Genomic DNA, 16,401 nt, shown 5'->3' with positions numbered 1-16,401 from the left:
GTGAAGATGCATAACAGAAAATGAAAACTAGCAAGGCAATGCCTTGCATGTTGCACAGCACAAGAAACCAATCCATGCACATAGGAAGGGGCAGTAGCTTGGACTCCTTGCCTTGGGGCTGCTGGATCGCTGAACTCCACTGTGCAAGTCTGACACTCGTAGACTGTGTTACACTCGCCGCCCTGGTGAAACTGCTCTCGTGAAAAGCACCTGCGTGACAAACTCAGCACCCATCCGAGCACTGCGGCTGCTCAGAGGAGTCTGCTCCTTGGAAGAGGGGAAATGACATTCTGCAACCTAAATTCGCCATGGTGAATTGCGGCCAGCAGATGAGAGCTGCGCTTTGGAGCACCACGGGTGGTCAGAAGAACGAAGGCCGCGAAAGGAGCCGGCGACGCCACCCGGCCTCAAAAGCCGCTAGTGGAACTTCTCCTTTAGTCAGCGGGTTAAAGAGAGGAAGAGCTGGGGACTGTAACAGCTGCTTTGAGGATTTCTTCGTGCACATGGCACCCTGCAATCCACAAGTCTAACTGGTGAGCAACGCACCGAACCGAGCGGTCTCTGGAGGTCGGAGGCTGCTGAGCTGGCGCTGAGCTGCGGCAGCTAGAACGCGGATCAGGTAAAAGTCCCAAAGAGCTTGCAGCAGGTACCTTCTACTCTGTTCAAAGTAAAGTTTTCTCCGTATTCTTCTCTTGTAATTATGTTCTCTGTTTGTTTTGCTGAAAGAAGCTTAGGATGAAAAGCATTTCTAATGTTTTAATTATACACAAGGTATTCTGCCAATCACTGAGTTGGTTGTTTCTGTGAAAGCAATGAATCACATGAAAGCTGTGCTGCGGAATAAAACTTCTTAGGTCCCGCACCCAAGCCCAGAATGAGATTCCCGGTGCTGGGGCATGTTCCCACCACTCACAAGCATCTTAACACCACATCAGGTGTTATCAACCCCCGCAGAAGCTGGCAGCAAAGAGACAACTCGGGAGGGCAACCGCAGTGTCACAGCAATACGGATGCTATTCTGGAGCCTCGCAGAAGAAAGAAGCTGTGAAAGTTCGTCACATTTGCTACGTGTTATGAGGACTGGCATTCGCAGGGAGAGGCACAGGCAGCGAGGGAAGCTGAGAAACCCCAGAGATTATTCTTGATCATGTTGGAACAATCTCTTCATTCTGTTATCAGAATTTTTTTTAAAAAATCGTTATAACTTCAGGATTTAACTTTAGCATTTAGGAAACAGGTGGATCTGTCTTCAAGCTGCAGGACAGATGATACCAACCTTGATATGAAAGTTTTGCTGCAAGCTGCTAGAGAGGAGGGTTACTGTCTACACTCTGCCCCTGTGCAGACATATAGTACGTAGTGACAGAAAGCATCTGCCTATGATAAATAACACCTATATGTTGAACCTCATGATAGCCTCTTCCGTTGTAGATGAAAACATTACATAATGCCATTTTAACTCCAATTTCACTTAATTCAACCACAACATTTTTCATTAATCTGCATTGCACATTGCAGTGAACTGAAAGAGATGCCACCAGTTTGCTGACAAAAGGTTTGAAGTAACTGGATTAACAGATTTTAAACTGAGAAGTACCGTAATTCTATAAATCACAAGGCACTGGAGTTTCATCCAGTGGTTTTCCCATCTAGGCCAAACAACTGCTGGCTGAATCAAAGCTTGACTTTAGCTTCTAAAAATCAAAGTAACAGAATATATACTGCATGTTAAAGGTGAGTCATTCTTGTTATTAATTAAGTAATTGCACATTTGCACCTTGAATGCATTATGCCGTAGCTGGCAAAGACCCTGGAGTGTAGCATAGCCAAAACAGACGAGGAGCAAGCTCCAAACGCCTTGGGCAGAGGGTTTTTTTCCATAACAGTAAGCAGAAGGTAAAGAAAGCGCTGTCATGCACAGTAAGTACGTCTCGCCAGTACTTACTCCTGCTGCTACTTGTCCTCACCTCGTACTTGGGTCGCAGTCCACACTGCTGCACACAGTCCAAGAAAACCTCTCTGTGCATGCAGTGGCTTCCTCTCATTCTCCCCCTGGTCCCCAGCTGCCACGCTAGGTTAGATATGGGAACTGGCTTTCTCATTTCTCCATCCTAAACGATTACTCAGGCTTGAATCTAATTTTAGCATAGCGGTAACTTCTTAAGTATGTTTTTCATCCTTAAAATTTATCTACAGGAAACAAGTCTGAAAATTTAGTCTATTTTAAAGACTACTGATCTGTCCTAGAGTATCTTCCCAGAAATCCTGGAGCTCTGGAACACGAACTATAGCAAATTTTGCTGTGACAGTTTAAGAAATTGCACTTATCTGCTCTCTCACCCTCAGCAGAGTCAGGGGGAGGGAACATCTGCCTTCATTGCAGCTGCCTCAGTGTATCTTAAAACCACTTCCAACAGCAGCTTAAATGAAGATACCAGACTTTGCACTGAAGAAGCTGAGACATGGCCATGTCTTTCTGCTGGCTCTGCCACGAGGATGGCACTACGGAGCGCATGTTATCTTATGGTGCAGCCACTGGTATTCAAACTGGTATTCAAACTACTCTAACTGGATTTAACCCTGCAGAAATAACATTTCTCCAAGTGGAAGAGTCAAATTCACCTACAGAAAATGTCCATAATAAACCACTCAGAGCACAAAATAACTTCCTTAGTCAGAAGAATTTAGCAAAGGACAAACGTGTGACAGCCTGACAGACAATGCACGAGGTGACTCTGGTGCAACTGGATTGCCAGCTTTTCTGTGTCTCTAGTATACGTAACATTGGCCTAGGAAATAAATAAACAGGCCATTCTAATGGCAGAAAATGGGAAACACCTCCCTCCTAAAGGGGACAACATGGATGAAGAGTCCTGGACAGTGGCTGATCTGTGCCCTGAGAATAGGAAGAATGCACGCGCTAAAAACAGAAATTAAGAATAAATGCAAGTATTTGGATGACCCAGCAGAATCTACATATCATCTACAATACAAACATGTCCCTTTTCTGAACTTTTAGAACTGAAACCTCAGACAGGACTATTTGACTTTTCTCCTTTAAATGAAATATGCCCTGAGCAAGGGAGAAACCTTTTCTTTCTGCAAAACCCAACAGATTTCAGATAAGATCATTAACTTGCCTATGTTGAATGGGGTCATGCAGAACAGCCAATGAATACTTTCTGCATGGATGTTTTCTTCCCCAGGTAAAGAGAAGAAGAGTAAAAACTCAGAGAAATTAAGAGGATGAATCTGTTTTCTCAGGGATCTATACTGCAGAGTCTTTGAGACATAGCAATACTGCATATGCCACCTTGAAGGTCAGCAGAACAGTTTTAAACTGCCTTCAGACTGGGATGAAGGCAACCCTTCTCGCCCACAAGAGTGGCTGAAGAAGAAAGCTTTAGCTATCTAAAACCTCAAGGGTTTGAGTTTTCCCCCTCCCTCCCCCCTGCATGCTTTTGTAGGAAGAGGAATTAAAAATGGTGTTTGGAATTACCCAAGCTGCTGAATATCTGACCTCACAGAAAGGAGCACTTGTGTCAGGGCCTATTTGCAACACCCCTACAGGACTTATCCCTAGAGACACAGTGGATGAAAGAGCATTGTTAATAGCAATCCTGTTCTGGCTAAAAGACAGTAGATTTGCTACAGTGATTTTGTAAAGACAGCAGAGAAATTAAGAATAGAAATTATGCACTGCAGCTTTTCCTACCTTGGCTAAAACAGCAAGCACTGGAAACACAATGCATTCATTGACTCCTCTTGAAACCTTAGCTGGAGCTCTCTCTGGGTAACCAGCAATTCATAGATAGCCCTGAAAGCTCTGGGTTAAAAACTCAATGTAGAAGCACTCTCAACCAAGAAAAGGCTTACTCAAAGGTCTTCAGGGTATCTAGGAGAGGGGAAGTTCAACTCGGCAGCAGACTGGCTGTTTCTCTCTCCATGTGTACTGAGACTTTAAGCAACAAATCAGAGCCAACATGCACTGAGCAGCATTTAATTCAGGAACACAAAGGTCCCTGGCCAAATGAATGCTCTCTTTAGGAGATACCCCGCTGGACTGGAGATCTGCTGGGGCAAGAGCGAGGCTCCAGTGGATGAGCTGCCTCTGCAGCATGAGAGATATCGTCTCAGCAGGGTTCGTTTATGCAGCTCAGGAGCAGAAACAGAAATTTCTCTGAATTACAGACAAGCTTCACCTCTACACTAACCACAGCAAAAGGTTCACTTCCTCCCTCCATTGATTTTCATGAGAAGATGAGGGAGAAGAGCTCAGGATCTGATGGGAAGCAGGGACTGAGAAGGAATGAATAACCATTGATTGTCTGCAGCACTTGACCTGCACCGCTTCCAGCTGACCCTGATCAAAACCATAAAGGCAGCATTCAACCTGGGGCCTGGGCAGACAGATCCGTAACTCGACAGCAACATCAAACCTGCCCTAGGAAAGAGGGAACAGCGACAGTGCGCAAAGAAGGAACAACTTGGGAATTGCCATTTCCAACAGAGTAGGTCTCTGGTGGCATGGAAATGGTCCCCGGCTTTTGAATGGATTCTTGCATCAGGGCCACAACATCCCAGTCTAAAACCATGTTGCTGAAGAGTACAGAGAGATTATTCAGTGTGAGGGTTTAGGAAATCAGGTCCTTCACTGGCCATGTCCCCAAAGGTCACTTGGACGTCCTTAGGTAACTGTGACTGCTGTAGACAGCACGTTCTTACTGAGATGGCTGCAGCCTGGGCGAGGGGTCCTCTACGAGAGGGTTCATGGCAGACAGGGATATCTACCTCTCGGCTGCTAGGGGCTGAAGACGAGTCTTGGCAGCCTGAGGAACTTGTTCGGAAAAGGTAACTCCTCGCCTGTCACCCAGCAGTGCACTTCGAAACCCGTGCAATATTCAATAGAGGAACGCCAAATAAAGCTGGCTGAAGTGTGAACTCTGGGGATTCTTGTCTTTGGGTGCAGTCCTGGGCTATCCATTACACTTTGCTTTTCGCATGGACTACAGAGCCCACACAAGGACCTGGAGATGAGCAGTAAAAAAAAACACTTTTGGATGGGAAACTCTAAGACCTTTTGGAAAGAGATTATTTCTCTGTTTGCATCCTCCTCTAGTTTCAGGTTTTGCCGGACTCTCACACATCTGAGAGACCTGGCTGGTGAGCTGGGTGGGTATCTCCTGGCAAAGGTGGGGAGGAGCACTATTTCAGAAAGACCTGGGGAGGGGGATGCTCAAAAAGCCCCTGAAAGGCTGAAATAGGCCAAAGCAGAAAAATGAAAACATGATACCTGAAAAATGTAGGGATCCTAGAGATGGTGCAGTGAGGGACAGCTTCTGAATAGGGAACATTTTAGAAGTTTAGTGGCATCGTCCTTTCAGAAAGTGGAGAGCCAGAAGAGGATTTGTTTGTGGTAACTGTTTCCACTTTGGTTGTTGTGCTGAAATCCTGTTATGGGCTAAATGGATTACTCCATATACATGAAGTAAAGTACTGTTAGTCCAGTATTTAACACTGGCCACATCAACATCTGACCTGGCATCCAGAAAGGGAGAGAAATTCCCTCCTCCTTCGGCTTTGGGCCTAAACGACTGCTGTGCACTTTGACGAGCCCTCCCGATCCCGGGAGGCGTGCACGGCCAAAGCCTTTGTCCCTAAGTCTTGCTGACCAGCTTCTGAGCTTCTGCCGAATCCAGTGGCAAGGAGACGAGCACCACCGTTGCTAGCGGGCCAGGACACAAGTACATCGAGCAGTGGTTTTGTCTCAGCTACACAGCGCCTGCCCAGCTGTCCACTCGCGGGGTCTCCGGGCTGTCTTCCCACGGACAGATAACTGCTGGCACCCACCCGTCCGCAACCACGTCTGCAGCACGGCTCCGCAGCAGGCAAAGCCGGCCTCCTTCCTCCAGCTCCCCAGAGAAAAACCACCACATTCACGGCACTGTTCCTTGTCCCAGAGACCAGAGCATTTTCAAAACTCCACCTGCATCTCCAGACCATGGCACACAGTCAGTCCTTCTTCTGCCACAGGAGTGAAGTCTTCTGTGCAGGAATCGCAGCTTTCCCAGGTTTAACCTCAGAATATGGCAAAAGCTGTGCACGAAAGACGCTGCCGCGGATCTCCCCACCTCCTGCTCTAGCAGCGCAGCTTCGCTGGCCACCACGCCACGGGAGCTTTGCCACGAGAAGCTGGGCTGCTTTTTCAGCTCTCCCTGGCAGCTGGAAGGCTTGTTCGGTCCCGCAAGCGGAGGGGGTAATTCCCAGGCCGGGTAGATTCGTAGGCAGATTTGCATGCAACGATCGTGTTGAAGGCTGTGTGCTTCAACAGGAAGGCTTCCCCTCAGACCAAAACTAGGCTTTAAGAGAAACAAAATAAAAAAGCCAGCTCCTATAAAACTAGTCAGGTTCTGTCCAGAACTGTGGATACAGAAGCCAATTCTTAGATTAATTTAGACTTGCTATAATCAAAGTTCAAACCACCAAGGTTTGGTTCTAAGGTCTTCTGCATTCTGGAAGAGAATATTAAATATTTAATGCTGTCCTTTCTCCTGCCTGCTCTCTCTGCTTCCCAAGGAACTGGCAAGAAGATGGTGTCCTGCAACCAGACGTCACCGCCTTTAACCCCAGCAGCTCCCTCCGTCCTCTGGTTTCCTGCGTCCTGCAAGTGCCACGTGTCTTCCGCAGCTTGGCAGCCAACAGCTTCATCCTTTCCTTAACCCTGGGCGCTGCACACGCTCATTTTAGCAGATATCCTAGTAGACATCCTGTGTTGCAGGCTGACACTCAACACCTTTTAATATAAAACCGCAAGATAAAATATTCTTCCACCTAGCACCCTCGGCTTATCTAACATAAAGACAGAGCAGGAAGGACACAGAACAGTAAAATTTTTACTTTATCGTTATAGAATAAAACACTGTCTTGCACATATATCTATTACTTTCTCCCAGGACAAGATGGCACAAAAAGGAAACACAACTGACACATGTCAGTCATATCATTTAACATACTCCTCTAAAGTCCTCAGATATTATGGTAAAAATGCCAGTTTGAAAACTTGCAGAGGAAAATATATAACCTGAGAAAAATAATTCTTTCTCACCAGCCATGCCCAACACCCTAACATTCAGCTCAAAATGCCCAGAGCTTATAAGAACAACAACAACAACAACAGACACTGATCGGACAGAGGGAGAGAGGCCTCCAGTTACAGAAGTCCGCTCACATAATGATGCAGTACCTGTACATCAGGTACCACTGCTGGGTTTTTAAAACTGAATATATCATTGTTAACTTACTTGTAATGATTAGCACTACAAAACAAGCATCATTAATAATCCTAAAATCTTTACCAGGAGGTAGAGAGGCAGGTGTCCTTTCTAATCTTGTTTTCTAGCATAGCTTTGTAGACAGAATTATAATTTAAAGCTCTGTCCATATGTGCTGTCATGGTATGGATGTTCAATTTCTTTGACTAAAATTGTTAAATTAAATAAAAATAGCCCAAAGATACTTATTTTAATTAAAAAAAATATTTATCTGATTTTGTTAACCCTCTTCCAAATCAGCTTAAACTAAACTAGCTTAAACTATTCATATTAAAATAACAACGAGTTTTGTGCAGCCTTTAAAATTCATACTATAAATTATATCAATGCAATTTTATATGGGAACTCTGTCAAGCCTTGCTGAAATATCCTCTTCCAGCTGCAGTTGTGCCGGTTGAAGAGGTTACCTCCCCCAATGGCTTGTCACTGCCCTGCGCTTGGAGGACCTCCATCCCAGTGTGCTAGCTTCGCTATTTCAGAAACCTATTTCAGAAAAAATGAGCCACTTATTTTTCTAAATCTTGCATTAATTGCATAATTAGGTACTTGAGATAACTAATTTATCTTCTTGCAGAAAAACGAAAGAAAGGCACATTTGAACCGAAAGTAGATAGTAAACTCCAGAAACTTTTCTTTGGTGGGAACTGCTACATGCCTTTTCTGCCTTAACTCCAACTCATCCGAAAAGCAGGACAACAACATATAATGCCTCCAGGTTCAGTGCCTCAGCTGTGCATCCAGAGAAGCCCTACAAGCGACAAAACAATAAAACCAATGAACAGAGCTACAGATGACCATCTTAGGGCAGGGCCCCTCTCCTTCAGAGAGCTGTCCTGCTTTCGGAAGTCTGAGGTCCAACCCCAGGTATCAGCAGGGTCGTTTGCATGACTTCTCCCCAAAGCACAGCAAAAGTGGCAAGTGACGTTGGCAACACCCAGCAGGCTACGGATCCATCGAGAGACCAGCCAGAGCAGATCTGCTTGCGTTCCAGTCGGGGATGGGCAGTGCACTGGTAACACGGCAGTGTCACGACTCTAGACACATGCAGGACCAAACTGCACCACAGTGACTGACTGCTGATACTGCCGTAAGGCTTCACTGTCCGTAATGCTCTTCTCATACTCTGCCATGAAGGGTCTCTGCCTCCTCCTCAACTGCCATGCCGCAATTCAGGAAATCCTGGGTTAGCAAAGAAGTCCATCGCCAGGGAGACTTGGCAGGGCCAGCAGGAAAACAGGAGTGACAAATAGCCATTTCATAGGGAAATGGTTTCTTATTTTCAGGCATGGATCTGTTCCAGCTGCACAAATGGAACCCCTAGGTCGAGCTGGAAGCACCATCCCTGCCCTTCTACAGGGAGGAAGAAATAGTCCTGTGTACGAAGCGCAATGTGGTGACGAATGAAAGATACGGTTCAGAAGTGCACATCACACCTTTGTGCAACACCCGAGCTTACTGGACAGCTAGACAACGGAGTTAGCCCTAAAAGTAGCCCAAAGAGAAGGATCTGCAGGGAAGGAGCTGGGAGACAGAAATGGGGAAAACAGCCTTGCAACACGTCAAGATGGGCAACAGAACAGGAGTACCAGCTGCTACCAATGCCTCTGCAAGGGACCTGCCTTCTTAAAACGGAAGCAAAATGGGTATTTCAGAGATGGCTGCAGAAGGGAATTTCAGATGATTTCTTTCCAAATGTACTATATTTTCTTGCCTATGATTTTTATTTCCTTTCAGCAAGGCCATCAGACCATATTTAATGCGAGGATTCACGAGAGGCTCAAACCCTAACCAGAAAGACTGTTTTAAGTACGAGAGGTAGAAGGTCCAACAATACGCTGCCTTCCTCAAGTCATGCCAAGAGGCACGGGATTCAGCCTGCAAATTAAGATGCCTAGGTGTGGATGTGCAGATTCCCATCCCAGTTATGGGGAAGCAGTGGATAAATCGGGGAGCACGGCCCAGCTCACCCGGCAGCAGCCCGCAGGGGAGGAGGCGGCTGTCTGAGCACGGGCCTCCACAGCAGCCGGGCATCGCGGGGTGTCCGACCGGACCTGCCACGGCCACGGCGGGAAGAGCGGGGCAGCTCTCCCGTGAGCCGTGGGCCGCCGCGGCCAGAGCCGTGCGGGTGTCTTGGACACCCGCCGGCACCGGGAACAGAACGAGGTGCCCGTCCGGGTAGCTGAGTGCAGCCTCCGGGCTGGCAGCTGAACCACCCTCCGGACTCCCTTCATCGTAACCTGGAAGTTCAGCCAAGGGAACGGGAACCGAGGCACAGCCCACACCACACACCGACCTTTAGGTGTTTCAGCACGAAAGCTGAATCCCACCCACGATTTTCTTTCAATATTGGATGAGCTGGTGAAATTAAAGGGCAAGAATTCGCTAGGAATGGGGCATGAGGACACTAAAGGAAAGCTGAGGAACAGAAAAGTCCACGTGCTCGTCCCGGGGATCCTTTCAGTCTTACAAGCAAGGGGAGGCATTGCGCAGAAAGCACTCGCCGTGAATCGCTAGCTACCTGAGGGGAGCACAACTCAGAATTTCTGGTTTGGGGAACAGTGGCCCATTGTAGGGGATTTTCTCAGTGAATGACCCGCATTTCACAGGCAGGTGAGATAATGATCTTGGCTGAGAAATAGGTAGAACAATTAGAAAGACATTAAACTAAGAACACAAGTGAAATGATTCTGAGGAGGGAAATGCAGCACAAATGCACCATGTCAGAAGTAATTAAACGGATTTAATAAAGAATGTGAGAAAGAATTTTCTTCCTCTTTGTGCATTTCAAAATGCTAGGGGACTGGATAACAAGAAAAAGGATGTGGACCGCTTTTACTGATAATAAGAATTTTGATACAACTGTCATTACTGAAACCTACAGACAATTATACCATTTTAGAATATTAAAAACACCTGATTGTTATTAGAATGAGAAAGTAATGAGTAGGCAATGAGGACTAGAAAAGCAGTTTACATTAAAATCCCATCACCTATTACATGTCTACTGATGATTCAGAACAGTATCTAGAATGCGTATACATCAGCGTCCTAAGTTAAAAGGTCTTTTGTAAGATTTTGTTACAGACCACTAAAGAAAAAATGCATTAACCTTGAAGTGTTTATCTCTAAGTTATAAAATTAAACTTTGTACTATCATGGCAACTTTAACTTGTAAGAAATGTTGGATGTCCAACGCAGCCAGCAATAAAATATCGTTTCATTTTCTGAAAAAGAAAAACTGATCACTTTTCTACAGATACTGCTTTGTTCCAACGTAAGAGAGTGCTATGTTGTAGCAAAATACCTGACTATCCTCCAGCCAACTAAGGGCTACATGGAAAAGGGAAAATTCAAACCAGCCATTTCAATCTTTGATGCTTCCAAAGGGAATCAACCAAGGGAAATTAGATTAGGAAACTGATTATGGGAAAACAGGGAAATTTAAAATAGAAAGAAAGAAGTAAAAGGTGACTGTGCGTCCTTGAAAAACAATGTGTGTGCAACCCAAAATTACATTTCCATAAATCAAGAGGAGAACTATTATTTCCTGCTCAGTCCAGTTGAGCAGTGAAGTAACGACGACAGTTACGAACAAAGAAAACTGCAATAACAGGACATGATGAAAAAGACAGTGACCAACATAAAGTGAAAATTAGGAAGTGAGGGACAATAACAAGAACTAATGACACAGGAGTAAAGAAATCCATGTTTGGCACAGCAAAGGCCTATCAGAGAGGAGTTTTGTTGCTGTTGTGTAAAACACATAAGACAGAAAAGACTTCTTAGCACCAGTGCAAGCCAGTCACCAGGCAGATAGTGTATAATTGCTAATAAACACAGACAGCAAAATGACCAATAATTTATTTTTAATCTTGCTGCCTTGGAAATAAAATATTTTCCATTCCATTAACAAATAAAAGGGATGATATACAACATCCACTAGACATAATCGAGTTATTCAAGCTCGGGTAACTCATGCCAAAAATCCTTAACTTCTCCCTAAAGATCTTCCCGCTCCAATGATGTTCAATTTTAACACATTTTGAAATACTGGGACATTCCAAAAGACTAGAAGAATACCAGTGCTGGGCCAGTGTTCAAAAAGGGGTAGTAGCATGATCCATGAAACTACCAGCCAGAAAAATAATACTCACCCTGGGAAAATGCTGGGTACATTTATCTGGAATTTAATTGACACAGCATTAAAGAATAGCTGTATCATTAATATCAGCCAATCAGGTTTTACCAAAAATAGGTCTTGCTACTCACTCCTAATTCCTTCCCTTGATAAGTTACAGGTTTGATTGATGCAGATAGCAGTACTGATGTAAGACTCGTGTTCAGCTGAGTCCTACATGACATTAAAAACTAGCAGTATAAAACGTCAGTTAAGCGTGTTCTAAATGAATTAAAATCCAGCTAAAGAGTAGGACTAAGCGTGGTCACTGGTGAATGCAGTTGAACGCATTGGTACTTCCAACTCTTCGAGGTGTTGGATTTGACTCTATATTTTTATCAGTTATCTTGAAGTAAGCGTACTGACCATTTGATGAGATTCGCAGGTGATACAAAGCTGGGAAGATTGCTAAAGACCAGTAAGGACCGGGCAATCTCAGAACCAGAACCAAAAGACATTTGGGTCACACCACCCACAGGATGCATCTTCAGAAGAGCCCAGGTCGAGTGCTACCTTTTGGGGAAGAGAAGGTGGACTGTCCTGCCCTGCCAGTGGTGGCTGTGCTCTCGGAAGTCACAGCTTTGCAAAGTCCTCCTGTCTCCAGGGATGAAGCCTGGCCCTCACCACAAGCCCTGCTGCAGCCAGCAACCCTGGAAGGAGCAGATTTGTTCCCACCTCGCTGTTTCTGTGTTCCAGCTCAGGCTGTGCAGGGAAAATAAATGGGCACAAAACAACCTCTCCAAAACAGACAAACAAAACCCCCAAACAAGGCACTTTCTAGTGGTTTAGCTATGACCCAGCCCACATGCGCCAAACAAACCCCAGCATAAGGCAGAGGGCAGAACTGTGATGCAGGAGCAGGAAGAGGAGGAGTGAACACCTTGGGCCCCTTCGTCGAGCAGGAGCTCATCCACTTTGAGTGACAGAGGGCCCTTTCTCCGTGAGACAGGCAGCTCACCCCAGTGCTCTCCAAAAAGGTTGCAGCCCTGCAAGAGCTAATGTGGCCCTGGGATGCTGGACAGCAAGGACCAGAAGGGATAACTGTATCTGTGTTCACGATGAGAGTGGTACTGGAATACGCAGGATCTCCTGGTACCTGCACTCTTAAAAACCTTTTAAAAATGGAGCAGTGATATATGAACCACAAAAACGATAGGAAAACTGGAGAAAATACCTTCAGATGAAAGGTTGAAGGAGTTCAGTCTCCCTTTAGTTTAGCAAAAGGAAGATTGAATGTTGACTTGATTACCATGTATAAATACCTTCATATGAAGACATACCAGGTACTAAAGTGCTCTTTAATCTAGAAGATAAACTATAATGACAGCTGGAAGCTGAAGCATACAAATTTAAATGATAAACGAATTTTAAACAGTGTGGGTGATTAACCAAATAACGAAGGAAAGGCATGGATCCTCTGTTCCTTGGAGTCTTTGAATCGAGATTGATGACTTTCTGGAAAATATGTTTAGGCTTTGCTTAACACACACACGCACACACACTTGGACTCCACACAGTGTGACAAGGATCCAGTGACATACAGGAGGACAGATTAGATGGCGTAATAGGCCCATCTGCTCTTAAATTCTAAGATTCCGTGAATACTGAAAGGCAGTTTTATGTCATTCTTTGAAGCACAGGAAACAGGTTGTAAAGCAAGTAGTAATAAAGTGGTTTTGCACAAGAACGAGGACTCTGAAAGTGAGGTGTCCCAGGACTCACTCTGTTCCAATACTCTATTTTCACATCTCACAACATCCCCTGTGATTTTGCCTTGAGTTCTGAACCAGATCTACATGACTAGTTGGATCATTTTTTTTCTTCTTCCTCCTCTATATTTAAAAGTCTTTTCAGTACTCAAGAGCCTGCTCCTGTAATCATCTACTCTTCTGCGAGATAACATCCAGGCTGAAATCATATCAGATCCAAAACTTTCCCAAGACCCTTTCAAGCAGCACACTGCACTCCACAATATAATATACTTTGGAAAGTTGAATCAGCTTTGGAAGCATGGAGAACTTCCTTTAAAAGAAAGATCCCACAAAGCATTTGTAAGGTCTCAGACAAAAACCAAAAGCAACCAGAGTTGAGCAGTTTGGCTATGCTCCAGGGCAGAGAGAGGGAACACACTCACAGGTATTAACAGCTTATTTTTCGTACAAGCAGCAATTTGTCACGATAGGCCAGCAGGATCAGACTCAGCAGCTATGCCAGTAAATTAAACAATATAAACATTTCTGAGCACTACTTGAATGGTCCTGCCAGAGCTGGCTGAATCACTTTCCACTTTCCCAGTTAGGGAGTTGGCATAGGCCAAGGACTCTTTCCAAAAGGCAGTCTGGACACAGCCACCTTATCTGAGAGGATAAGAGAGGTCAATAGTAGGAAAGCCACCATACTCTGCCAGCTGATCTTGGTGCCAAAGAATGGTCTGCACACATTAAATTACCAGTACAGACGTAGTCACCGTTTCAGAACCAACCTGAGAAAGCATCCAGCTCAACCAGAAGCACAGAGAAAATTAATCAGATTGGAGACTGCTCATGGGTCAGAAACATGCCCATGATTAACACACACACAAGTCCCACTCGCTGTACTAAACACTAATAAACTGCATTATTATAAAACAGAAACAGAAGTAGTAACTCCTCTTCCAGAACAGCCCTACGACACTCCACACACTACAAAGTCAGAAAAGGAAAACACACTAGAGCCATTCTCACTTCTTACACCCAGGAGCACACATACAGCCCAACAGCAAGTGTTCTAGAGATCTGACCTCTCTAGGGTGAATTTTATTCTCATTTAGACTGAAAAATATTGAGGAACCCAGAAGGTAAGATTTCATTTTCCTTTCCAAAAATATTTCTTAAATCTTCTCACTGCTCCATGAACAGTTCCTCAGGCTGCAGTGTATATTCACCCAACTTGCCAGTCCCAGAGACAGCCTTATCCTCCCCAGAATCCCAGATCAACAGATGCACAGTCCCACAATTGCTCTATCTTATCCCATATTCCCGGACTACGCACCTTTTCCCCCACACTATCTTCTGCCAAGAACCTTTTGTAATTTTGTGTCCCAAGGCCTCCAAGACCCAAGAATCATATGAAGATACATTACTGAGAAATTCTACTTACACCCCTCTGTCCCAAACCTTACATTTCAGACAATAACATTTGCTATATCCCTTCAGAAACAACCGCTCCCCCCAAATCCCACGGCATCCCCTAGACACTTTCTCCCCTAACCACGTTTTGTCATCCTCCCCTCTCTGGAGAAGCTAATCTCACCTCCAGTATCCGGATCATGAAAGTTGGGGTCCAGGCCCTTCTCCAGGAGTCTGCAGACCTTCTCCGCATTTAGCATTTGCACGTACTCCATGAACTTCTTCAGATTCGCCTGCAGCCATGACATCCCAGGAAAACACACAATACACAGTGTTAACACCTCCGTAAGAGGAAAGAAGCCACAAGAGGAATAGACCCGTTCAGGAGACTCAAGGCAACGAGCAAGAACAACGGGACAGCATCCGTCAGAAACTAGGGCATATATTTATTCCCAGACCCCTGAACTTATTAGAGGGAATGCTGCAAATCTGTATAGGACACGCTCTTTCCCTCCCACCCCTCAAGACTGGAGGTCACTGGATCATTTCATGGAAATCACCAGGGGCTGATGGCCACCACCCTCTGCCCCCCCGTTGCCCATCGACAACCACCCACCCACCCTGCAAAGACACACTTTCGGTGCGTGCACACCACGAGGGCAAGCGTACGTATGACACAGCTGCGTCACAGAGTCATCGTCGGTCACGTAAATCTAACGCATCCTTCACTGGGACAGGGCGGTGCTGGCTGTGGAAGGAGGTGCGTCCACTGCCTGCTGAGCAGCAAACTAAGGAAGGTAAAACGTACCGTCCAGGGTTTTGTGTGTCTCACTGCAACATCACGTACACTGTTTTGTGGCCCGGCCTCACTTTCAAGTGATATAACCTATCTGCCTGCTGAACGTGAAACAATGAGGAAGAAAGACCAAGCTCCTCGAACACCGACTTGCTGTACGGAGTGATGAGTATGGCCATCATACCGATCGCTGCGAAATGGTTTTAGTGTTGATGTAATTTCCTGTCTTGGGACTAAATCTGCTCTCCTGAGGGGAATGAATGCTGAAAAGACTCTCCTTTAAATCCACCAGGTTGTTTCTGGGGATTTTTTCCCCCTTTCTTTTTCTCTTTTGGGTAGCTATACATGACAAATGCACTATTTTAACAATTTTCACAATAATGCATAGATCTAGAAATTACTGCTCCACCCCAGGCAGGCAGGCAGCACTTGGATGAACTACGGTGTGAACACACCCACTCCACACGTTTCCAATCCAGCTTTTCAGAGCTTCAAGTGCAGGCTTATATTTTTTTTCTTTGAGCTCATTTCGTCAAACCCTGCAGCAGCCGGCGTAGGGCAGGAGCTCTGGAAAGCGCCTGACACGGCAGAAATACTGTGCAATGAGCTGAGGGAGCGCTGCAGGAAAATCTTTAACCAACCAGCCAAGCTGCCATCAGTGGTCGAGGAACCGTTCTAGAACCAGCCCATCGTTGGCTGAACACTTCTGAGCAAGGCAGACTTTCCACCCTACGAAAAACCTCAAGTTTTAACATTTCCCCCTAATTTGACATAAAAAAATGAACTCTTCCATGAGACAAAATGAATTCCAAAGTGCTTCACTTCAAATTTCATTGCAAAATTTTCCAGTTGAAAAATACAAAAAAAAAATCCAAGAATACCAAACAGGACGCTGAAACATTTCCAAGTCTTTTCAAAGGCTTCTTAAAAATATATATATATATATATATATATTATTCTGCGCAATATTTTGATTTTTTTCAAAATTTA

At 45.2% G+C, this 16,401-nt stretch overlaps 1 protein-coding gene across 2 annotated transcripts in view; it reads right to left on the bottom strand.

Annotated features, from left to right (window-relative positions):
* SHANK3 (SH3 and multiple ankyrin repeat domains 3) overlaps positions 1-16,401 on the bottom strand; it is a 368,629-nt gene that overhangs the window by 300,169 nt on the left and 52,059 nt on the right. For both annotated transcript variants that reach the window (XM_064498806.1, XM_064498868.1), the window contains exon 4: positions 14,800-14,908. In XM_064498806.1, coding sequence (XP_064354876.1) covers positions 14,800-14,908 — 109 coding nt within the window. The remainder of the gene's footprint in view (positions 1-14,799; positions 14,909-16,401) is intronic.

The sequence above is a fragment of the Dromaius novaehollandiae genome, chromosome 1 (assembly GCF_036370855.1).
Source record: "Dromaius novaehollandiae isolate bDroNov1 chromosome 1, bDroNov1.hap1, whole genome shotgun sequence".
NCBI classification, from domain to species: Eukaryota; Metazoa; Chordata; class Aves; order Casuariiformes; family Dromaiidae; genus Dromaius; species Dromaius novaehollandiae.
This window is presented reverse-complemented; position numbering and strand designations above follow the sequence as displayed.